This window comes from Sitophilus oryzae, unplaced genomic scaffold (genome assembly GCF_002938485.1).
Source record: "Sitophilus oryzae breed Bouriz unplaced genomic scaffold, Soryzae_2.0 scaffold_1203_pilon_pilon, whole genome shotgun sequence".
In the NCBI taxonomy this organism is placed as follows: domain Eukaryota; kingdom Metazoa; phylum Arthropoda; class Insecta; order Coleoptera; family Curculionidae; genus Sitophilus; species Sitophilus oryzae.
In genome coordinates, this window is record NW_022145842.1 from 572,877 (window position 1) to 599,868 (window position 26,992).

Genomic DNA, 26,992 nt, shown 5'->3' on the forward strand with positions numbered 1-26,992 from the left:
GATAAATACTAATAATAATACCCTTAATAAAATCAATGATGTTTATGTATTATGAAAATATTTGTTAGAGGACATGTTATGTAACAGTTTTTGAAACATAATTTGAAGGGACGAATAAAAAAAATAAAACAAAAACATATTTTTTCTAGGTTTATATTAAAAATACAAGGTAGATAATCATCAAAAATAATTATGAACCAAATGTTTTTTATGAATATACAACTTGAACAAAAAGTTGTTTAGAACAATTTTTACCAAATTTGCAAAAATTTTAAATTGAAACGCGTAATTCAGTACAAGTAAACATGAAATATTGTAAATACTTATTTAATATCATTTCGAGTGTTTAACGACGAAAAGGTCATCTGTCCGTAGCGTCTTTTGTCAGAATATTCGTATATTTAGTGTATTATATACCAATATTGTACGCAGTTTTGAAACTGATAATTAAATAAATCATATTAATGTTAACTATCCATAACATAGACTTAAAATAAAATATAGACTGAGCATCTCATTCATAAATAGCTGGAACATGCGGTCAGACAATGTCTTGTTATTGTTGTATTATTGTTTTAGGTTATAACGAGTGCGACACGAGCGATAGATAGGTTGTCTCTGTCGTAACGGTCGTTCCCTGACGACTCTGCCGAGAAACACAACACTGTCTTTCGTTTCTCAAGTACACCTGAACTCTCCGTATTATAGCCGGGTAATGTTTTTATTTTAATGAAGCTATAATTAAATTAAAAATATATCATATTTAAACTTTTTTATATTTTATTAAGATTTAGGACAGATTTTTTAAATAAAAGTTTAGAAAAAACGATTTAGAGTCCAAAAAGGATAAAAATAATAAAATACACGTTATAGAAGAAATGTTATAATCGAAATTACGTAATTTTTGAAATTAATAATAAATTATTAATTTTAGTCAAATATTTACAACCCCTAATATTAATCAAAACAGGATCTATTCCACAGATATAATAGAATCGGCGACAGGGAGAGAAAAATAAATATGATTTTTGTAATTTTTTTTCTGGTTAAGTGGTGTCGTCTTATTATGTAAATTAGAAAAAACATAAATCTGTTCCATTAAAGCAAGGAAGGTGATAGGAAGTGGATAAAATGAAAACTACATTTATTTAACTCGTTACTGTCTTTATTATACCGGGTGCGTCCCAAAAGTGGCACATCCCCCATAATTTTTTTATATGTTCAAATAAAAAAAGAAGATTTAATATGTTAGTATATGACATAAATTAGGATTGATTGACGCATTCAACTGTTTTTGGTCACTTCCTGTTTCACAGGAAATGACGATAACTTTTAATTTTTAAACGGCACCCTCGGTGTATTTCTACTTTATTCGATAGAAAATGGCACTCTCAATAGAATGACATATCATATGTCAACTTTTGACATTTTCGCATATGGTTTAATTGTAATTGTAACACGCGGTTCATAACGACAATTTGATTCGAAATACCAAGTGTGTGGTATCAATATATTCATAAAAAAATGCTTTTTCCAAATATGCTAATGAGTCACCCTTGTCCCATTTGAAAAAATTGACATATGTAGGATTAAAAATACGATTTGTACATCTTTTAACCGGCCTAGACAAGACACGAAACCTATTAGACGATCAAAACTATTTTTCCAAGGTTCCTTGATTAAAACTTAGTGTTTTTAACAACACCATGGCACCCTGGATTGAAATTTAAAATACGATTTGTTTTTAAGCGACAATGTCAAAAGTTGAAATATGATATGTCATTCTATTCAGAGTGTCATTTTTATCGAATAAAGTAGCAATATACCGAGGGTGCCTTTAAAAATCAAAAGATGTAATCATTTCGATGAAACAGGAAGAGACCAAAAACAATTGAGTACGTCAATAAATCCTAATTTATGTCATATACCTACTAACATACAAATCTGTTTTTTTTATCTAAAAAAATAAAAAAGTTATAGAGGGGTGAGCCACTTTTGAGACGACCTGGTATTATTAAAAATATTGTTTCATAATGTAATATCATTTTAAAATTCTTGTATGTTATTTTAGATTCTGAAGATAATTTTAGAATAAACCGGAATATATTTTTAATAAAAACATTATTAATTATTAACAGGGTTATAATTATGATTTTGTTACAATGTAAGTAAGTAAATAATGTAATGTAAGAGAAAAATTCAGATTTTACATTTTACTAAAATATTATCTACATAAGCTCCTTTCTGCAACAACGCCCCTGACTCCCACTGGGTAAATTGAAAGTTGCTTACCGGTCGAAAGTCGTTTCAAGACTTAAATGGATTATTTAAGTCAAATTTCTTGCAAATTTGGCACTGGCGAACCATATTTTATAGTTCTTGAACAGAAAAAGTCAATAAAATAAACACTTAAGAACTACAAGCTAAGAAAATGCGTTAATACAGCCGGGGACATAGCGGCAACAAAGCTTTACCGCACACGTGCGACGCGTACTAATATGCTCCCTCGCCTCTAATCGGTGTTGTCATATTGTAAAGAACTTATCCTTTTTAAACAGTGTCCGACTTATAATTTAGTAGTATAAGGACTATTTAATACATCTATGGGATATTAAAACCTACTTTATTAAACTGTAGTATTAATATCTCAATATATGTGTATAACAAGAAAAAAAATATTGATAATATTAAAGACGTGACAACATAGGCTGGATGAGGAAGGCTCGGTCGACTGTACCCAGAAGTAAACATGTGTGTACAAAAAAAATTGTTTGACCGCGTGGAGATGTAAATAGTGTAGTCTATATTTTATTTTAAGTCTATGATCCATAATAAATGATAGCATTTCACTAAATTTAAATTGCCCCCCGTATGGTTGAAAACAGCAAATTGATATTTGATTACTTATAGATTACCACCTATATACAAAATGACACGAAGATCTGGAATATGGCGCCCAACTTGATTAGACCTTCTGCGCATGTTGACGCTCATTCTCTATCCCTTCTATTTCTCTGGTCTGAACTAAGATCCATACCAAAGTTATATTTTTTCTTATGGAACACCCAGTATTTTATTTCATTTTTGGATTCTTCGACATAAAATAAGGCATTTATTATAAGGGTTTAATATGTTTAAAAGCTTTGGTTTTTGAGATATTTAAAGATATTTAAATATGCATGCTATAATAAAAAAGTTTGTCAATTTGTACATTACTTTTCAGAATTAATTCTTGCGCCGACTTTCAAACCAAAGAAATAAACTTTACTAAAAAAATTTGATTGCTTCCTTAAATGTATACAGGGGTATCAAAAATTGCTGGTCTATTTTAAATATTTATTTTACATAAAAACTTTGTTATTTCAAATGCAACACTATGTATTTTTTTAAATAAGTTGAAGCAAATTTCTATGCTCTTTCAAACTATATTAGGGTTTCCTATACCTATCTAGCTCAGATTTTGAATAAAAAGCGATTTTTTAATAAAATTGTAATCAAGATGGCTGGTGTCGCCATGGCAATTTTCTAATGACACTTAGTAGCTATTTTCAAAATCGACATTAGTGTATGGACTTTATTTAAATTTATAACGGGTTATTTTTATTCAATTTACCTACAATAATGTTAATAAGTAAGTATTTATTATTTTATCAAGAAAAATGAATTAGTATATGATGGCGGAAAGAATGGATATGCTAGTGATTTTATTTTGTGAGGACAATTGTTTGTTGGCCTGAAGGGTTAGGGGTTAGGTTATGCTCAGACATCCAAATAGGAATTTTCTTGACAAGCGTTCCTTTGAAAAACTACTTTTCGTATTTCGTAGAGCTGATGGTGGTATATGAAAAACATATTAGGCAGAAACCTGTCGTTGGAAGTGATGAAAATGAATTTGCCTTAATTGGTTCTTTTATAGAAAATCCAATATATCTACTAGTCATCGTAATATAAATTAAAAAGAACTACATCTTTATTTTTCTTGATAAAATAATACATACTTACTTATTAAACTATTGTAGGTAAATGAGGTAAAAGTAAATTGTTATAAATTTAAATAAAGTACATATACTGTCGATTTTAAAAATAGCTACTAACTGTCACTAGAAAATTGCCATGGCGACACCAGCCATCTTGATTGCCATTTTATTGAAAAACTGCTTTTTATTCAAAATCTGAGCCAGATAGGTATAAGAAACCCTAATATAGTTTGAAACAGCACTTAAATCTGCTTCGACTTGTTTAAAAAAATACATATTGTTGTATTTGAAATAACGAAGCTTTTATGTAAAACAAATATTTAAAATAGACCAGTAATTTTTGATACCCCTGTATACATTTAAGGAAGCAATAAATTTTTTAATAAAGTTTATTTCTCTGGTTTCAAAGTCAGCACAAGAATTAATTCTGAAAAGCAATGTACAGGGTGTATATATAATATTTTTTATTATAATATGCATATTTAAATAACTTTAAATATCTCAAAAACCAAAGGATTTAAAGATATTAAACCATTATAGTAAATGCCTTATTTTATGCCCAAGAATCCAAAAATGAAATAAAATACCAGATGTTCCAAAGAAAAAATATAACTTTGGTATGGATCTTAGTTCTGACGCACCCTGTACATTTGAAAATAATTTTAAATGATGGACATTGCCTCTCTACATAGACCCAAAAAAAAATTTTGTTCCTACATCTTTCCGTTTTCGTATAATCGACCGAGGCGAATGAGGTGCGCCACCCTGTATGCTTTTTAAAAAATTATGTATTTCTTAAATAGAAATATGTATAACGAATACGGAGAAAGGAGTTTTAAAATAAAATAGTCCTGAGGAAGACCCTTATATACAGGGTGCTACAAATTCGAGGTACGAACATATGTATCTCGGAAACCGTAATAGATACGAAGATGGTTAAATTGGGGCAAAGTTGTGCCTTGGGATGTTCACAAAAATGCCATTAAAAAAGTTTAAAAATTTTCAAGGATTGCTGAGTTTTTTAGAAAAAACGGATTTTTTTGAAAATAAATTTATTTTTTCCTGTCGTTACTTTTTAGAAAATCAAAAAACTAATTAGAACTGAATTAAAAAATGAAGGTCCGTATTTAAAAAAAATAAGTCGGCCTCTATATTTGACAAATTATCAGCTAATTTGAAAATCTAAAAATACTGTGAGATAGCCCTAATGAAGTGGCTATGAGAATAGGCTATTAGTTTTTTGATTTTCTAAAAAGTAACGACGGGAAAAAATAAAATTGATTTTCAAAAAATCCGTTTTTTCCGAAAAACTCAGTAATCCTTGAAATTTTTAAAACTTTTTTGATAGCATCTTGGTGAACATCCCAGGCGCAACTGAACCCCAATTTAACCATCTTGGTATCTATTACGGTTACCGAGATACCAGTGCTCGTATTTGTAACACCCTGTATATGTCAAAACGTCGACATACTAAATTAAAAACCTGAGTTTTATTTTACCCAAATCCAACAAAAAACAGCTATTTTCAGAATATGTTCGACTTCCTTGAAAATGTGCTTTATTGGACATATTCGAAATTAAACAAAGTAATAATTGCGTTTACTAATGGAAATTCTTAAAACTAAATACATTTTCTTTAGCTCAAAAACCAATTGTCATATTCTCCTAAATAAATATATTTTATCTTTCTAACTTCTAAGTCCAATAGACTATCTTTGATTTCATTAATTTTTATAATTTTAATTTTTTGTTAGGAATTTGTCAAGACGATGACGGACCATACAAAGGAAAATTGATTGGAAAACTAAATTCCTATCATCATCAGGTTTCAGGAGACGTATATGCTGTAGATAAATACACTTTGCTTCTAACATCTTTCAGTTATGACGGAAATGGAGCCGACACATTTTTCTGGGCAGGAGCGGCTAACCGACCTGGACCCCAAGGATTTATTGTACCAGACGAACATGGAAAGTTAGTATAATATTTAACTACCTAATAACTGCGTTTTATCTGTTAGTATACCATTCGATCGAGAAAAAAGGGCGTCTGAATTCGCTTGGCAATGAAATCGTTTAATTATTGTTATGTTAAATTACATGGCGAATATCACTGATCGTCATTTTCGACCCATCTTGAAGCCGTTTTTATTTCCATTATACGGTACATACCTTAGATTAACAATGTACATACAGTGTATATACCGGGTACGTCTCAAAAGTAGTGATGGGATGTTATTTAACTATCTGTTATTTTATAACAATTATTTATAAATAAATGCCTTTATTGTCAAAAAATTTTTCAATTTGTAGACAAAGGTAAACTAACAAACAAAGTAAAAAAAGAAGGTACACAAACAAACAAACAAAAGATAATACAAAACATTATACAAATAATATTGTCAGTCTTATTGTTAAAATAAACATTTATAAATGTTTATAATGTCAAAGAACAAAAAAAAATAAAATAATATTAAAAATATTTAGCTAGTTTATAGTAAAATATCAATGACCTCTAAATAAATTCATTTCGATGTCATTAGTAAATATAGCAATAGCAAACAGTAGACCAGTGTTTACAAGATCAAATTTTATTTTCAAAATATAATTCATTTACGGCGTAGAAAGCCTTGTCTAGTAAATAAGAGTTCAATTCTTTGCAAATGAAAAAAATGATGTTATGGATTTGATTTCAAATGGCAGGTGATTGTGCATTTTTTTCGAGTTGTATAGTATTGAACTTTTAACTAACTCTGAGCGTGGGGTAGGTAGATAAAGATCTTGCTCCGCGTTCCTGAGTGGATAAGTGTGAGATGACCTTCCTTGAGAAGCTGATACATGTTTACCTATTAGGAAAATGGATTCAAATATAAATAAGGAAGGAAGAGTCAATATTTTTAATTTTTTAAAAAAGTTCTGCTGTTTAGTCCCAGTGAATATAGAACAGCTCTCTTCTGGAGCCTGAAAATGCGGTCAAATTGAGTCGCACAACACGTACCCCAGAATGGAAGGGCATACCTGAGGTGCGACTCAAAAAGTGCATAATAAACAGTTCTAGCCACTGACAAGTTAAGCTCCTTAGAAACAGTACCTTAATGCAAAACAGGCAGAGCTCAATTTTTTGACAAAGCTTCGATATGTATGTCCCATTTCAGAGAATTGTCCACAACAAGCCCCAAGAACTTTACAGATTTGACGACGTCAATGGTGGTGTTGTTAAGTACAAAAGGCTGCAACGAGTTTTTATACGACAAAGCTTTAGTTTTAGAAATGTTGAGAGTCAGGAGGTTCGAATCGCACCAAGATTTAATGGTGATTAAGTCATTTGATATAATCCTATGAAGTGCCGTGATGTCCTTGTTGTTCCAAGTGAAGCTAGTGTCATCCGCAAAAAGACATATTTTGCCACTGATGTTTATGTTAGCAATGTCGTTAATAAAAAGAAGAAACAAAATAGGGCCTAGTACTGGGCCTTGTGGTACTCCACATTCTATTGGCTTGCTAGAAGACAACGTGGTATCCACCCTCACAAGTTGACTTCTGTCGCTCAGATACGACTTAAACGATTCGAGAGATGATCCCCTGAACCCACAGTGCTGCAGTTTATTAATTAAGATCTTATGATTTACACAATCGAACGCCTTAGAAAAATCACAGAAAATTGTTGCTGTAGAATGATGGTTGTTTAGGCTGGAGTAAACATTATTAAGCAGGGAAAACATAGCGTCATTTGTGGACTTGTTGCTTCGAAATCCAAATTGATATTCAGTAAGTATTTTGTACTTAAACAGAAAAGCCTTCCAAAAGATACCAGCCTTCTTTTAACCAACCTTTCTATGATCTTAGATAGCGTTGGAAGGAGTGCAATTGGGCGATAGTTAGAAGCTTCATCTTTGTCTCCGCCTTTATGCAGAGGAATGATTATTGCCGTCTTAAGACATTTTGGAAAAATACCATTTTGGAACGACATGTTTATTAAAGTTGTTAGGTGATTCAGAGTGCTTTCTGGCAGATTCGAAAACATTTTAAAGTTAGCCCGTTGGTCCCACAAGAGGATTTATTTTTGATGGTACTAATTGTACTGCGAAGCTCTTCTAAAACTACGGGCGAAAAAAAGAAACGTAAGTTTACAATATCATTAGAGAGAGATAAGAAAGTGGACTGCGACAAGGAGGACATATGGTATTAGTTAAGTTTTTCGCTACATTTACAAAGTAATCGTTAAGGTTCTCAGGTGAGGTAGAGATATTGCTAGACGAAGAAGCTTTGTTTCTCAACTGATTCACAATAGACCATGTTTCTTTAGCAACATTACCAGAATTGACTATTCTCCTATTATAATAAAGGTCCTTAGCGGCTCTTATAGTCTTATGATAAATTTTTCTGTATAGTTTTACGTAATTGTGGAAGAAGAGACTGTCTGAAAAATTTTTTAAGTGAGATAATGAACGCATGTTTTTAGAAGATATGCGTAGACCTTGAGAAATAACATAAAGCAACCGTTACTACTTCTAAAAAATAACAGATATAAAATAACGACACGTAGAGATCGGCCGCTCGTGAAACGAAAAACGAAGTCGGCGCTCTGCACCACCACGAAATTCTATGCTGCTCGAAGCAATTCCAAAAAACAACTAGTATGGATGGAAAACATGTTATTTCGTCAACCATCGATACAGGCGGCGAGACAACGGACAACGGAGTGGGGAATGCGCTACGGCGAACGTAGCTGCTTCGGTCGATCCCGTCGACGGTCGTATTGCGCTTATAACAGCTTAAAAATAATAGGATATAAAAGAAGCAGGTTTTTTGAAACAGTTGCGGGCATAACGCCTGGCGGTCGAGATAACAGGAGTGGGAAAGGAAGGCTGCTGCATCGGTCGATTGTCGATGGAAGTTCGAAACAGGTTGGAGAATAACGCATCAGTTGTTTTAGATATATTGTTTTTCAACCTGTTACGAGCATAACGGGCGGAGGTCGAGATATTATGGCGCTGTATGTTTCAGTACGTTATTAAGTTTCAATATTTAGGTATTTATTTATTCTGAAAAATTTTCAGAATAATATTTTAAGATTTTTTAAAAATGTATACAGGGTGTTTTGAAAAATCTGGTCATTGATTAATCACGATCCTGCTTAAAGCCCTTGACGTAAAAAGCTGATTTTTGGAAAACGGATTGACTTTAGGGTGTAGAGGTTCGATAAGAAGGGATTTTTCGAAACTCGAATTCAAAGGGGGTGAAACCACCCTCAAATATTAGAATATTTTTTATTTAAAAACCGGTGAGTTTTCCGGAAAAACTCTTAAACACGTATATTTTATTTCGTTGTTTTACATATTTTAAGATTTTTTAAAAATATATACAGGGTGTTTCATAAAATGTGACCATTGAGTAATCACGATTCTGCTTAAACTGCTTGACGTTTAAAGCTGATTTTTGGCAAACGGATTGACTGTGGGGTTGAGGTTCGATAAGGAGGGGTTTCTCGAATCTTAAATTCCAAGAGGGTGAAAACGCCCCTCAAATATTACAATATTTGTTATTTAAAAAACGGTTAGTCTTTCGGGAAAACGCTTGGACACGCATAATTTATTTTGTTTTTTTACATATTTTGAAATTTTTTAAAAAATAATACAGGGTGTTCCAAAAAGTTGAGTAATTGATTAACCACGATTCTGCTTAAACTGCTCGACGTTTAAAGCTTATTTTTGGCAAATGTGAGAAAATTTTATCCAGTTTGTATGTCAATAGAAATTCTTGCTTTGCTTTATCATCACCATTACAAATTATTAATTCGACGCGAACGAAGTCGCGGGTACATGCTAGTTTAAGTGTAAAATTAATTCGAACTCTAGTGTGTAGTTGGTTTACTTATGAATAATATACTACACATTTTCTTATATTGCTATTTTTTGACCGCAAATGGTAAAATTATAACTAAGAGCTTCACGCCCGTCGAGTGAGATGCACCTTGTACACTGCTACGCAATTCAGGATTGACGCGGATCGAGGGGCAAGGCGTAGGTAGATCGGAATGTAGAGGTATAGACGAGTGGCGGATTTTTTTTTTTATATCGCAATTTGTAAACAGCGCTTATTTGTAAACAACCACCGTTTTTAGGGAGGTATTTTAGCTAACAATCGATATTTAAAAATGTTTTGACACCCTGGAAATACTACCACCGAGCATGTCATTGTTGCAACTTGCAACTGCGTTAGTACGCCTCTGGCGGTGACCGCCTCATACTCTTTCAGATATTTAGCAATAAAATAAAGAAACCTGTTATTTTAAGCTGTTTTTTATAAATAACTATAACAGTTTCAAGTGTTATCTAAAAATAACAGTTTTGCCCATCACTACTCAAAAGTGGCTCACCCCTATAACTTTTCTATTTTTTCAGATAAAAAAACGAGAATTGGTATGTTAGTATATGACCTAAATTAGGATTGATTGACGTATTCAATTGTTTTTGGTCACTTCCTGTTTCACCGGAAACGACTACAATTTTTGGTTTTTAAATGGCACCTTCTGTATATTTCTACTTTATTCGATAGAAAATGACATTCTGAATAGAATGACATATCATATATCAACTTTTGACATTTTTACATATGGTTTATTTGAAATTGTAACATGCGGTTCATAACGACAATTTGACACAAAATAGATACCAAGTGAGGGATACCAAATTATTCGCAAAAACATTGTTCCATTTGAAAAAAATCAGATATGATTAAAAATACGATTTGGGCATATTTTAACCGGCCAGGACAAAACACGAAGAACATTTAGACGATCAAAACTATTTGACCAAGGTTCCTTGATTAACAATTAGTGTTTTTAACACCACCATGGCGCTCTCTAGATTGAAATTTAAAATACGATTTGTTTTTAAGCAAAAATGTCAAAAGTTGACATATAATATGTTATTCTATTCACAGTGTAATTTTCTATCGAATAAAGTAAAAATATACCGAGGGTGCCATTTAAAAATCAAAAGTTGTAGCCGCTTCCACTGAAACAGGAAGTGACCAAAAACAATGGAATACGTCAATCAATCCTAATTTATGTCATATACTAACATACCAAATCTTGTTTTTTTTAATCTGAAAAAATAAAAATGTTATAGTGGTAATGGTATTTTAATATACATTCTTCAATATATTATGGTATAGCGTAATTGGTAATAAAAATATGGGTAAAAATTGAATAAATTGGAATAAATCTCAAACTATTCAAATTAGATATATACCTATGACCTATCGATAAAAGTTGGTCATATGACCTACTTGATAAAAGTTGAAGAGTTTTTTGAAATCTATCAGAAAAAATGATAATATAGAGGGTGTGCCATCTAAAAAACTTCTGATTTTTTAATTTTAAGTAGTTGAAATTCATAAATATATTTTGAACACCCTGTAGCATCTAACTAAAATATCTTTACATATATCATTTTCTTCATATCTATAAAACTCTTCTACCAAATTTTAGTAGTTACTTCATAAACAATTATTGCATCACTGACAATTTTTTACCACACTGAAATATTATATTTGTTTGACAAATTCAAGTATTACAAAAACTTTTAATTTTAGGTAGACAACACTATATATAAAAAAGTTATAGAATTTTACGCAGAATCTAAAAATAAAATAAAAAATAGGGTGTTCCATTTAAAAAGACATACAGGGTCCGGCAATAGTGCGTCGGGCATCTGTAGCTCCTAGAAAAAAAAAACTTAAAAAAAGACTAAAAAATTTGTGTAAGTACGTAGGTTCCTAAAGTCAGGGTTGCCAGATGAAATTTGACGCGTGTCGCAGAACTCAAAGTTTGAAGATAGCCCAATGTCGCAGATTTTGCCAAACCTTGAAAATAGCCCAAAATCGCAGATCAAAAATAATACATGACTCTTTCATCGTTTTTTTTGTGACTTTATTAAAAGGCAGCTGTTAAGATAGCCCAAAGTCGCAGATTTTGCCAAAAGCAGTAAAACCTGTTTTGAAAAGTGGGGTAAAAGGAAAAAGAAGAACTAAAGAGAAATAATTATTAAATTTTGGTTAATATAATATTATGATCATTGAACAGCATATTTAGATTAATATGCAGTGCCTAAATATCATATACAAACGAAAGGGGCATAAGAGGGCATAGGAAAGGGGGTGATTTTTTGGCTCTTTGACATAGGTATTTTATGGCTAAAGTTTTTTATATGCCTCAGAAGAAGATCATAAGCATCGACATACGTCTCGGTGTTGAGGTTGTACTTTGTTTGGCCGATTATGCCGTTGCCCCAAGCAACAATGGGCCATTTCAACTTTCGAAGAAGAAGAAGCTAACCTAAAATATATTTCCTTTGTAGCCCAAAAAATCCCAGAAAATTTTTGAGAATCGCCCAATCTGCGACTAGTCGCAGGAAGATAAAATGTGTCCCAAAATGATTTTTAAAGTAGCCCAATCTGCGATAAGTCGCCCAATCTGGCAACTCTGCCTTATCTACTGGGATGTATTTCAGGAAAATATTTTAACTTCTCTAGGGTGGCTCAAAAATATATGAGTGGATCGGGATGATTTGTTTTAAATGGAACACCCTGTATATTATTGCATTTTTGGCTTAGAATAAAAATTGGTGTCTGGGAGTTTTTTGAAATGAGAAATTTGATTTTGATGTCAATATGACCCTATACTTGTAGAGGGAGCCACCTACATATTTTGTAACTGGTTTGAAGAATAATAACTTTTCGTCCATATCTGTATAAAACTACTGAGTAAAAAATATACATTTAGGACGTAAAAAAGGTCTCTTTGTAAAAATCGCTACGAGTAATGATTAACGAGTAACCTATCAACATTGAAATAAATTAAGCATGTTGACTAAATAGTTATTAGACTGAAATCATAAATATGAATTTTTTTTGTGCCAAAAGTTCAACAGAAACTGTTTTATCATCACGTTTGGCTGAAAAATTTATAATTAACTTAAAAAAATAAAAATTTCCCAAATTTATTATTTCAGTCAAAAAACTATCTACTCAACGTATTTATTTTTTGTCAATAATGACATGTATTGACTATTTCCACGCTAATTATTTTGAGAACAGTTGCTCGTAGCGATTTTTACCAAGAGACATTTTTTACGTAAAAGATGACGGAAATGTATATTTTTTTACTCGATAGTTTCATACCCGTACGGACGAAAAGTTATTACACTTTAAAACAGTTAAAACACACATAGGGGACGCCCCATACAAATAGGAGTCATATTGACATCAAAATCAAATTTCTCATGTCAAAAACCTCTCAGACATCAATTTTCATCCAAGTATCGACGTTACTTCAGAAATTATCTGGAAAAAATCGAAATAAAAATGAAACTTCTACACCCTGTATCTTTTAAACTAAGCATTTTAGGACATATATTTATACGAACTTTTTTACTTATTTTTATCTGCAGAATATTTTGCCGAAGTTTCCGGAATAACAGTTCGGACCACCCTGTATAATAATACAATCATTCAAGTGACATTTTCAACATGTTTTTAAAAACACATATATTCCTAGAAATAATTGCGAATTTCGTTATTTTATGAACTATGTAAGTAAACGGTATTTTGCGATATTCGCATTTCGCAATTGGCGTTCCTCATGTAAAAATAAGATTTATTCTTCATATCAGCATAGGTCCGATTCTGATTTGTTTCGTAGCTACAGGCTATTAAAGTCTTAATAATATTTCGATTTATTATAATTTTCTTCCAAATACTTTTAGTGATTAGAATGAAATTTTGAGGGTAAAAGTTTCTATAAGTGCTACATATTTTATTGTCGATAAATTCATCAATTCGTTTTTCAATAAAATACATGTGCGCCACTGATTTTTTTCTCTTGATATCAAAATTGTGTACCATTTTAGATACCAATTAAAAGTTATATCTTGATATTTTATGGAATTCGGCAACCTTGATGAGATAAACGCAGTCTTATTAATCACAATAATTAATAAAACTAAAATAAAAATAAAAATAATAAATTATATATTTTACCTAATTTATTATTAAATATTATTACTATTAGTATTAGTCCAACCTACAGCAATTTCAAATAAAAAAATAATGATATTTAAGATAATTTTTAAAAGTTTTAACATCCTGTAACTCTAAAACTATGCATTTCCATACCCATGTTTATAGGAACTTTTTTCATATTTTTTGATGAGGATTCAACGTGTTCTTGTTTAAAACTTTTTCAAGTTAACGATAAGAACATCTTTTAAAAAGTTGCTATTAGACTTGAATCAAGGCAAATTAATAAAAATGCGTTTATCTCATAAAGGAGGCCGAAATCGACAAAATATCAAGAGACAACTTTTAATCGGCATTAAACTGCTTATACCATTTCGCTAACAAAATCATAAAAAAAATCAGTGGCGTACATTCTTTTTTTAGAAATATATTCCAGTGATAACCCATATGCAAGTCTTTGATGAATTTATCGACAATAAAATATGTAGCACTTATAGTAACTTTTACCCTCAAAATTTCATTCGAATCACTAAAAGTACTTGGAAGAAAATTATAACAAATCGAAAGTTTATTAAGACTTCAACATCTTGTAGCTACGAAACAAAACAGAATCTATGTTGATATGATAAAATCTATGTTGATAGGACCTATGTTGATATGAAAAATAAATCCCAAGCAGCATTTGGACGTCGGGACAACGTTGTGTCACGCGACCAAACGTCGGGGCGCAAAGTCGGCACAACCTCGTGCCAACCCTAGTCTGCATTAGTTTGGAGAATAATTTTTGGGTCGAAACGACGTTAGATACCGACGTTGGCTAGAAGCCTAATTTAGTACAAACTGCAACGTTGTTTGAAATCCTAATTTACAGAAATACAAAACTATTATGGCGTCTAAGTCGCGTTTTATCCTAAATTGGGATAATTATAGTAAAAATATTATTTTTATGATTCAGTTAAGAGACATATGTCAGATGACAGTGAAGGAAAACAAAAGCATTTAAGTGTGGAGGATGTTTGAAGATCATAATTATTGAAACACTTTAACCGACTGTGTAACTCGTTACCCAAGGCAAAAAAGTTAAACGCAAACAACTTTATTGATAAATGTATTGTTTCTACTTTGAAAAATACTAATGGGCCTTAAAATTAAAGAAGTTTTAAAAATTTTCTTGAATTTTTTTTTTTTTAGTAAAATGAGAATAATTTATTCGCAGTCGAAAAAATTGTTTCCGCGTGTTTTTTAGGGTCAAATATTTCAAGTTAATGTATTCAAAAAGCAGGAATTGCTATTTTAGGAACGAAACATTTTCTTATTTAACAACATGGCGGCTTTCACTTTGTTGTTTTGGAGATTAAGATGGAGTAGTTCGAGTAGTCGCATACTGGACTAATAAAGTCGCAGTTCGGCCTTAACAGGTAGTATACTAGTCGCAAGATTGCCTAATTTAGTCATCCTAAAGTCTAGCTTGTGCCGACCTCTATAATATAAATAAACGAGGGAGTGGATAAACTATCGGTAATATATGTCGATGTATATTTAAATTTAGTTTTATATGTACCTTTCTTATGTCCCTTTTTAATTAAGTTTTTTTTATAAAAACAAAAACAGCACTGAACTGTCTGACTGAACAGAACAATGAAGTGAAAATTTAAAATTTAAGGTTATGGTTCAATACAGTTGCAAAAAGGTAGTGACTCGACGTCCTACCAACGTAAGAATAAGGAAATCTAAACAACGTTGGAATCAGTAAAACAGACGCGTTTGCATAACGTTGAATAGGTCCTGAAACTGACGTCGGAAAACTCTATATTGTCCAACGTTGTAACTACGTTGTCCGAATCACCTAAAGATCACTTAAGCAAAAAAGGTTACAAGACAACGTTTATTCGACGTCGCAGAAGCTTCTACTTTGCTGTAGCACTAGTCCAACGTCGGCACAACGTTATAAAAACGTTTAAATTTATTTTAATACCAAAGGTAGGGAGGTAACTATTTTGTGTAACTAATCCAACGTTGTGTTTAGTAAACATGTGGTAGCAAGTCGTGAAAATGCTACTTGGGATCTTATTTTTACGTGAGGAATCACCCCACAAGAGATGGCACATGTTTTTTGAAACACCCTGTATAAAATTCGCGTCTACCGTTAATCTGTCATCGCGCTCCACCTAAATATTTTAATATACCTCTTCCTTAATCTTTTATAGAATTAGAATTAATTCGATGGCTTTTTATTTCAGAACAAACGTCCTCGAACGGTACTTCAACAAGGACTTCACGCTAGTCCTGCCGGAAAATAAGAAAATCACCGACATCAAGTGGCTGGCGATCTACGACATCTGGTCCCAGAACACCTTCGGCGACATCTACATTCCGGAAGAGTTCGAACCGCCCACGACCCAAAAGATTTCCCAGTTGACCGGAAGGACGAACTCGATCAGTACGATAACGGTGGAAATTTTGGACGCCAAGCAAATTAAACTGGTCGGATTTACCTACGATGGGAAGGCGTCGGGCGCTTACTTTTGGGTGGGCGTCGGGGCCCAACCTGTGGCCAAAGGAAATAAAGTCCCGGACGAACACGGATAGTAAGTTTTGAGACTAGAGTTTGACTGTATTGAATCTAGCTATCTTCCAATAACTGCTTCAATGGATTGATTGTTTTTATCTGGGTCCCAATTCTGGATATGTAATAAAGGGTAATACCTACCTAGTATATGCATTGTTGGCTCTGATTTAATACGCCTTTTTTATTTTTTTAAACTAGAATATTTATCCAAGTCCCATTATCTTGTTTGTTTTGAGGTTTACAAAAAATATTAAATATAAAAGTTCTAGGGAAGATTAAGATAAATAGTTTAAAATTATTATAGAATATACAGGTTGCTTCAAAAAAATGTGGCGGATATAACATATGTTTTTTTTAAATGCAATACCCTATTTTTATTTTAGGTTATGCATAAATGTATATCTTTAAATGCATAGTTTTGGAGATACAGGGTGTAGAAGTAGTCATTTTTATTTCGATTTTTTCCAAATAATTTCTGAAGTAACGTTAATATTTGGATGAAAATTGGTGATTGGGAGTTTTTTAACATGAGAAATTTGATTTTGATGTCAATATGAGTCCTACTTGTAGAAGGCGCCTCTGAACTGGTTTGAAGAGTAATAACTTTTCGTCCGTACCTGTATAAAACTACTGAGTAAAAAATATACATTTATGACGCTTTTTACGTAAAAAATCTCTATGAGTAATGGTTCTCGAGATATTTGGAATCGAAATTATCAATATCTGTCTTCATTGACATAAATTAAATATATTGACTAATTAGTTATTAGACTGAAATCATAAATTTGAAATGTTTTTGTGCCAAAAGTTCAACAGAAACTTTTTTATTATCGTTTTTTCGAAGAAAAATTTATGATTAATATAAAAAAATAAAAATTTCCCAAATTTATCATTTCAGTCAAATAACTATCTACCCGACTTGTTCATTTATTGTCAATAATGACATGTATTGACTATTTTCCGTACTAAATATCTTGAGAACGGTTGCTCGTAGCGATTTTTACCAAGAGACATTTTTTACGTAAAAAATCACGAAAATGTATATTTTTTTACCCAATAGTTTTATACAGGTACGGACGAAAAGTTATTTTTCTTCAAAACAGTTAAAACACGTGTAGGTGGCGCCCACTACAAATAGGAGTCATATTGACATCAAAATCAAATCCTAGATACCAATTTTCATCTAAATATTGGCATTACTTCAGAAATTATCTAGAAGTCTTTTTTGTCAATAATGACATGTATTGACTATTTCCACGCTAATTATCTTGAGAACAGTTGCTCGTAGCGATTTTTACCAAGAGACATTTTTTACGTAAAAAATCACGAAAATATATATTTTTTTACCCAATAGTTTTATACAGGTACGGACGAAAAGTTATTTTTCTTCAAAACAGTTAAAACACGTGTAGGTGGCGCCCACTACAAATAGGAGTCATATTGACATCAAAATCAAATTTCTAATGTCAAAAAACTCCCAGATACCAATTTTCATCTAAATATTGGCATTACTTCAGAAATTATCTAGAAAAAAATCAAAATAAAAATGAAACTTCTACACCCTGTATCTCCGAAACTAAGAATTTATACCAACTTTTTTACTTATTTTTATCTGCAGAATATGCTGCCGAAATTTCCGGAATACAATTCGGACCACCCTGAATACAATACAATGTTGTTTATTTTTTAGCTTAGATCCTCTTAAAGCATACAAAAACAAAACTATTACCTTAGAGCTACCCGGAGATCTCACAATTTTCAATATAGACTGGTTCAGTATATTCGACAAAGACACTAACACAAACTTGGGTTCAATTATTATTCCAGAAGCACTAAACGTTCCTCCTTCTTTGATAAAAGTTATCGTAAGTAAACATTATCGTATTCTCTTACACGCATAACTAAACTTACAACATTTATATATTTCAGCCGCAGAAAGATGATCTTCCCAACTGTCTCCAACTGCACAAAGATTTTCAAGTATCCTGGGAAATATTTGGACCCCAAATTACCATCCAGCTTTCGGGAATGGTGGACGAGGACGAGTACATGGCGTTCGGAATATCGGGATCCCCAGAGCAGAGTCAGATGTTAGGGGCTGACATTGCCGTTGCCTATATCAATGGATATCAAGGATACGCGACGGATTATAATATTACAGCATTAACACCGGTAATAGATAATATACAGTATATCCCGGATTGTCTTTAGAATAGGAAAATCTTTTTTATTATTGAAATTTTGAAAAAAATGCATTCTTCATAAAAAAATTTGCTTGTTCTAAAATAGTCCCGTAAAAAATCCCGTTAAAGGTTGATTCTTACTATACCTTCCGTTTACAGAAAATATTATATCATGTAAATGAATAGGACAATGCATACTATCCGTTCCGTTTCCCTTCCGTTTCAAATCCTTTTCTTCCATACATTGTTTTTGGCGGACCGACTGAAGCTTATCGGAAACATTTTTTTTTTATAGATGAGAAACGCCATTTACAGCCAGAGTGTGGGGGTCACCTCTCACCCGAGTCATACCCACTAAAAACCCAACTGTAGAGTTAACTCTCCAATCTCGGAACCGCCTTGCGGCATTACTTCAAGACTGGAGATTGTTTCGCCACTTATGTCTGTGTCTGCCAAATTTTTATCTTTTCATCTTCCTGTTTTTTAAGCATGATTGCTCTCATCATCCTGGTGATTGCTTCACAGTTCTCTCTATTTTCCATCATAAGCTCGCCGACATTTTCCCTTGTTATAATAATGTGTGATTGGCCGTGTCTGATGCTTCACAATACCAGCATTTTGTGGATTCCGCCTTAGTTATTCTAAACAGGTACTCTCCAAAAGCACCGTGCCCTGTCATCGCCTGGGTGATGTAGTAGTCCGTTTTTGTCCACGTGTTATTTATCCAAACCCTCACGTCCGGGATAAATATCTTAATTCGACCCTGGTATGCCTCCCATCTGTTCTGTCATTTGTCCAGTATTATCTTTCTGGCCTCTGATCGATACCCTGAGCCGTGCCTGTATATTAAATTTTTTTCCTCGATTTGTAGGATAATTGGGGGGATTTTTGCTAGAGCGAGAACAGCTTCTGTGGAAACTGTACGATACGGCGACACTACGCGTAGGGCTAGCATTCTGTTAATTTTCTCAAGGACTTTTTCATAGTATTTATAGTCTGTTGCCCTGCTCCAAATGGGCGAGGCGTACAGGATCATCGAATGCACAACCGAGGCAAGCATTCTCCTCTTTTCGTCACTGGGGCCTCTAATATTGGGGGTGATTCTGGTCAGCTGTTTGATGGTATCAACCGTCCTGTCCCTGATTTTAAGGACATGTGTAGTCATGTGCATCCCCGAATCAAGCCAAACGCCCATATATTTTATTGCCTTTTGAGGTCTGATGTGGCAATTTCCCAATTGGATATTTAAGTTCATCGTCTTTCGATGTCCTACCATAACGACTAGTTCTGATTTTTCTGGTGCCAGATGTATGTCCATTCTATCCAACTTATTGGTTATAGTTAGGGCAGCTGTTTGTATCTTTTCTTCGAAGATAGTGATGGTCGGAGCGGTGATCAGGACAGCCAGATCATCCGCATAAGCAATCAGTAGATTACCTGGTCCAATATCGACCCTCAGGATCTGGTCATAGAAGATGTTCCACAAGGTCGGTCCTAGAATGGACCCCTGCGGTACCCCGCACGTCATCTTGTGTTTTTTGCCGTTTTCTGCAATTACATATCTTTTTGACAAGAAAGACTTAATCATAACGATGAGGTATTTACTGATCTTTATGCTCCCTAATTGTTCAACAATTCCTGTCCATGGGGTAGAATTGAATGCGTTTTTAATGTCTAATGTAAGCAGTGCCGCGTATCCCTTGTTCTTATACGATTTCGTTTTAATACGGTCTACGTTACTCGTAACAATGTTTAACGCGCCTATCGTAGATTTGCCTCTGCGGAACCCGTATTGGTTTGGGTGTAGTCTGTTTCCATCCTCCAGTTCTTTCTCCAGTCTATCCCTCAGAAGACATTCTAACAGTTTGGCGCTTGCATTAATTAAACATATTGGACGATATTTTTTGTCTTGACTTCCATCGTTATTGGGTTTCTCTACTAGAACAAGTTTGGCAATTTTGATAAGACACTTGTTCAGGATCTCAGTGATTCTCTGAGGGTCTTGCATAGCAGCAATTTTGATAACTTCCACCGGTATGTAGTCCGGGCCAGGAGCTTTTTTGTTTTTCAGTTTACTTGCTGCAGAACGCACCTCTCCTTCAGTAAACCATATTACATCATCCGGTATTTTTTTTGGTATATCCCAACTATTTGACTGAGCTTTAGGGAACAATGTTGTGATCTGTTTTTCTATTATGTTATCTGTAACGGGAGCGTTGCGTCGGCCGATAAACTTTCTCATTACCAGTTGGTAAGCCTTGCCCCAAACATCGGACTCAAGCTCGTCACAGAGCTCTAGCCAATTCCTTTTCTTGCTCCTAAGGATTTCTTTTTTAAGACTGTGCTTGGCTATGCTGTAGTTGGTACGCGCCTGTTCCACGGCTTCGGGGTCCATCTCGCGTTCTCTTGCTCTTGTTAATACCCGTCTCTCTTTAATACAAATCTTCCTCTTTTCAGCAATCTCATTATTCCACCAGTACATTTGTTTTTTGTCCGTTATTCCTTTCCTGGGGAGAAAGGAATTACACAACTTTCTGAGACGTTTGTCTAGCCCTTCTGGGGATGGCGTTTACATTTTCAGTCCGTTCTCCTCACAATAGGTACTTATCTTTTGTAAGCCGTTTATTGTTGTCCTCCATCCGTTTATCTTTGCGACCACGTTGTCCTTCATCTGATTAACAATCTGTATGTCAAATCTGATGTAACGATGTAGGCTTAGACTTTCCTCCTCAGTTATCACACGCCAGTTTCTCACTAGTCTACTGATTCCCGGAGTTGCGACGGTAATATCTATTATTGATTCGCCATTTGCGTTTTTGAAAGTGGGCGTATTACCCTGGTTCACAACTACAAGATCATTGCACACGATCCACTCTTCGATAATCCTGCCTTTTGCATTTTGGATCCCAGAGCCGCAAATCCTTGTTTTGGCATTAAAGTCTCCCCCAATTATGGCTTCCTTCTTCCTCGAGCGTATCACAGCATTTATCTCATAGAATAAATCATTCAAGAGATCGATGGGTTTACTTGGTGAAAAATAACACGAAAACACTAACATATTTGTATATTCAACACACACAAAGCCTGTACCTGACACGTAGTCTACAATATTAAACTTATCTCCTAGGTTTGTTCGTATAAAACTATCACAGTCAATATCACAGGTGTTATTTTTTTTGGCATATATATTGGGTTCCTGACCCAGTATCAAGTTGATTTTGTGAGTCCTCATATACTGCAGAAGGAGGTCATATGCTGCCCCCTCCTATCCATATTTAACTGGAGGACTGAGAAGGCGCTGATTTTCCTCAAATGTTTGGACTCAGTTCTGGCTAACCTGAGACTGGAGGGTTCCGCTTGTTTTCTCTGCCCTTCTAGCAGTCTTTAGCGCTTTTTTGAACGCCCCGCACCTCCCAGTGTTGGCGCTGTGACCCTGCTCGTCACATATCAGGCAGTATGCCTCTTCTGTACATGCCTTGGCTTGATGGCCCTCCTTGCCGCAGTTAAGACAGAGTTTTGATCTGTCCGGTCCAGAACATTCATTTCCTGCACGGTCATAAGTCCAGCACCTTGAGCATTTTCTGATATCTAACCTCTTCTCCACAGAACATGATACCATTCCAGCTTATCGGAAACAGCGTTGTCAAGTTCTTACATTTGTACCAGCTCTGTTAACATTTTGCTGATATTTATTTATTCTTTCACCTCTTAAATAAAATGTATTACCTTTTTCAAAAGACACAAATTTTTAAAATAAAACTTTCGTAATTATATAAATTGTACAGTAAAAAGTATGGAACTGATACGGAAAGGAAGCTTACGTATAGCGTCAATACAATAAATGAAATGGATATGGAATGGAAACGGAAGGTATAATGAGAATCAACCTTTATACTTTTCCAAATCTCCATACCCTTTCAGAGAAAATTTAGAAAAACATGAAAATATGGTGAATTTTTTAAGAAGTTCCCAAAAATCAAAAGGCGTTCCTTGGGTAATATCATTTCGATTTCATTCATACATCGTTCTTATTAATTTTAATTAACGTCATATTTTTTGCTGATGTTAAACTATTAAATTTTCCGATATATATTGTCACCCTTTCCGTACCATTAAACTAAATAAATTTTGTGCTTCTTTAACATTTTAACACAGCAAAAAGATGATGTTAATTAAAATTCTATCAATAACAAATGAATAACAATCTATCAAGAAATGAATTCGGAATGATATTACCATAGAAACGCCTTATAAATTTTAGGACTTACGGCCTACACACGTAACGATTTATCGTACTGCATGCAGTACGATATCCATCGAAACTGCCGCATTAACGATAAATCGTAGCGTGTGTAGGGAAATTGGATGGTTTGCAGTATGCAGTACGGAGCTTCCGTAAAATATCGTATCAACGGGTCGTGTCTGGGGTGGGGTTTGAACGCAAGTTTGAACGTGTGTAGTGTATTCCCTGCCGCAGCGCGCAGTTACGATATAATTTTTATTTGTATTTGGTTTAATGAATATTATGGATTTAAAAAATAAGTCGTTCTGGGAAGACTTTATTGATTTATATAAAGAAAATAGATGCCTATGGAATGCGAAGTCAAAAGATTATGCAAATAAAATGAAAAGAAATTCCAGTTATGAAATTTTGTTTATTTTTTTATTTTTTTTTTGAATATTTCTTTCCATCAACCACTTTTTACACCGTTTTCGCTTTTTGATTTCTTTTTGTTCATCATCTTCATCTATCAGCAATACGGTAGCTACAAACACGGCAGCTTTCTCATTTGAAATTCTTGACATAACGGTAGCCCTTCTCGACGAAAAGTGAATAATCTGAACTGCGGCAGTACAATGTGTTGCATCGTGTGTACAAAAAATGGCTGTACTATGAGCCGTACGATTTTCTTTACGATCTGCAGTTCAAAGCGCAGTACGATAAATCGTTACGTGTGTAGGCCGCTTTAGAAAGAATTTTCATGTTTTTTTAAATTTTCTCTAAAGAGGTATGGAAATTTGGAAAAGTATAAACCAGGTTAACCATTTTAGAACAAGCAAAATTTTTTATGAAGAATGCATTTTTCTCAAAATGTCAAAAATAAAAAAGTTTTTCCTCTTGTAAAGACAATCCGGGGACTACCGTAGGTATTTATAACGTCAGTTAAACAATATAACTTACATGGTCTATTTTTAGTGTGTAAAAGTATTGGGTCAATATAAAGGCGTATGTAAAGACGAAATGGTTGGCGGACAAGATAGCAATCAAATGAACACAGCTGTCAGAGAAAATGGAGTAAATACCATAACGTTCAGAAGATTTTTAATATCACGTAAGTAAAATATATAAATTTTACTAATGGTTATAGGTTGTGGCTACATCCCAGTTAATTCTAAATAATTCACAATATCTATATTCAGTGTAAGAGTATACTTAGCGTGTCAAGAAGACAATTTTTCTATAAAACTACCTATATCTAGATTAGAGCTTTTCTTCCACACTATATAGTGTCTTACAATGAAATATAACGTGGAATGTTCATTTCTCATAAGAAAAAATATAATATTAGAAAAAAACGCATATATGGTCTTCTTAGAGTACACACACTGCAGGGTAGTGCAGGGACGCATACAATGGAGGTAACAACTCTACTCAGGAACAGATTTAAATCTAGTACTTTTATTAAATATTGCTACTACTCCTCCCTGACTCAATCTCTAGATGCGCCAGTGGCACATTGCCCTAATCCTCAGAATCGTCATAGATGTGTCATAGGTCTCAATCCAAAGTAATCCAAAGTACTCAAGAACTCCAAAGTACCCTCATAGAACCAATTTTTACATGTCATGCGCTGAATCTAGTCATTTTCAGGAGAACATTCATATATTTCACACCAAACCGGGCACAACATTTTTGTTTTTGGTTTGAAGACGAACCCAATGATTTTGCTTTATTTTTATTGCGGATTCTAATTCTCCTATATGTTTTCGTTTCATCTGTTTTGGGTTTTAACTTGCTTGCATACTGGTGAAAAAAAATCTCATAGAATCGCAAATTTCGATTTTTTTTTTCGATTTCATATTCGCCGTCCGCCAACTAGAGAAAAAAGTAAACGAGCAGCAGAGTAAAATTTATGTTGCATTCATCGACCTAACAAAAGCCTTCGACTCTGTGAACAGAGATGCACTTTGGGCTATTATGCAAAAGTTCGGAGCACCCAACAAATGTCTTACAGTGTGTAAAAGTCTCCATAACAAGTCAAGAGTGTCACCATCACGGATCACTGAGCGATCCCTTCCTAACAAATACAAGAGTTAGGTAGAGATGTGTCTTAGCGTCTCTCCTGTTCAATATATTCATGGCGGCACTCTCTATTATAGTGGACAGTAAACTACAGGAAAGAGGACTGGACATTAGATACAGATACTACGACGGAGACGGTCTGTTCAACATAAAAAGACTCAGGGCAAAAACACGCAGTAAATTCATCACAAAACTTCAATACACTGATAACGGTGCTTTAGTTGCCAAAACGTTACAGCAATTATAAGAAATGCTGAACTCATATACCTGGACATACCAAGCTTTGGTCAAAAAATCATGTGCACTCACCAGGAAAATTACAACAATGCTATAAAAATCGAAATCGAATATGTAGCGGAATTCAATTACCTCAGCAGTTTGATTTCGGAAAAAGCCAATATCGAATCTAGCACAAGATTAGCAGCGCCTCGAGAGTATTCTGCAAATTAAGAGACATTGTTTTCTAAAACAAAAACGAAACTTACAGTGTATCGAGCAATAACACCCCCCCCCCCCACCCCCCAATATTATATGGAAGCGAAACCTGGGTGCCGCGCTGTACCGCCGGCAGATGAACGCATTAAACAATTATATATATATATATATATATATATATATATATATATATATATATATATATATATATATTATATATATATATATATATATATATATATATATATATATTATTACATATATATAGCTAGTTATTATATATATATATATATATACATATATATATATATTATGTATATATATATATATATATATATATATATGCTATATATATATATATACATATATATATATATATATATATATATATATATATATCTCTGAAAGTAGTATATATATATATATATATATATATATATATATATATATATATATATATATATATATATATATATATATATATATATATATACATATATATATATATATATATATATATATATATATATATATATATATGAAAATATGGAAAAATCAAAACGTGTTTCTATGGTTTATAGCTTCGTTTTCATTCTTTGATACTATATACTATACTGCCATTACTCGCTGACGAGTATTCGACACGCATCAAAAGATGGTCACGCAAAGCGTTTTCTTTCATGAGCTTCTCTGTGACTGAAAAGCCCGATACGTAATGTTATTTGCCTACCGCACTCCGGACATTCAAAAATCTCATTGCTTTGTTGCCTCTTTACTTTTTGGTTGTCGCTGTTAACTGAGTTTACAATTCTTCTCCATTGAGTTCTATTGTGAACTGCTGAAGATTTTGGTATGCGGTTTTCTTGCATTCTGCATACGTGACCAGCCCATCTTAAGCGGGATTTTGTAACCATGACTTCAATACTCTCGCAATTAGCTTTTTCAAGGACCGATACGTTTGAGACATGATGGAACCACCGGATTCTTAAGAGTTGTCTAAGGTGTCTCTGTTGTAACTTGTTTAATGCGTTCTTGTGTCGGCGGTACGGCACCCAGGTTTCGCTCCCATTCTTTGATAGATTGTTATTCATGGAATTTTATTTAACTAACAACAACTAATATTTTTTTGTTGTTTTAAAAGAAGCTCAAAATTTATTTAGTTCAATGCTAGGAAAAGGATGATGATAGTTATCGTAAAATACGATATACTTTAACAACAACAAAGAATATGACGTTAATCAAAATTAATAATAACCGTCTATCAAAGAATGAAATCGAATTGATATTACTATAGAACGCTTTTTGATTTTTAGGACTTCGAAAAAAGTCAACAATATTTTCATGTTTTTCTTAATTTTCTCTAAAATGGTATGGAAATTTGGAAAAGAGTATAAACGGGATTAACCATTTTAGACCAGGCAAAATTTTTTTATGAAAAATATATTTTTCGCAGCGAAAATTCCTGCAACCTTCTTTTTATACATAGTATGTATGAAAGATAT

At 33.3% G+C, this 26,992-nt stretch overlaps 1 protein-coding gene across 1 annotated transcript in view; it reads left to right on the forward strand.

The window, feature by feature from the left end:
• The window catches only part of LOC115891934 (protein Skeletor, isoforms B/C), a 41,796-nt gene that overhangs the window by 6,262 nt on the left and 8,542 nt on the right, over positions 1-26,992 (forward strand). The window contains exons 2-6 of the mRNA XM_030912545.1: positions 5,732-5,951; positions 16,240-16,587; positions 18,259-18,433; positions 18,498-18,740; positions 23,949-24,084. Coding sequence (XP_030768405.1) covers positions 5,732-5,951; positions 16,240-16,587; positions 18,259-18,433; positions 18,498-18,740; positions 23,949-24,084 — 1,122 coding nt within the window. The remainder of the gene's footprint in view (positions 1-5,731; positions 5,952-16,239; positions 16,588-18,258; positions 18,434-18,497; positions 18,741-23,948; positions 24,085-26,992) is intronic.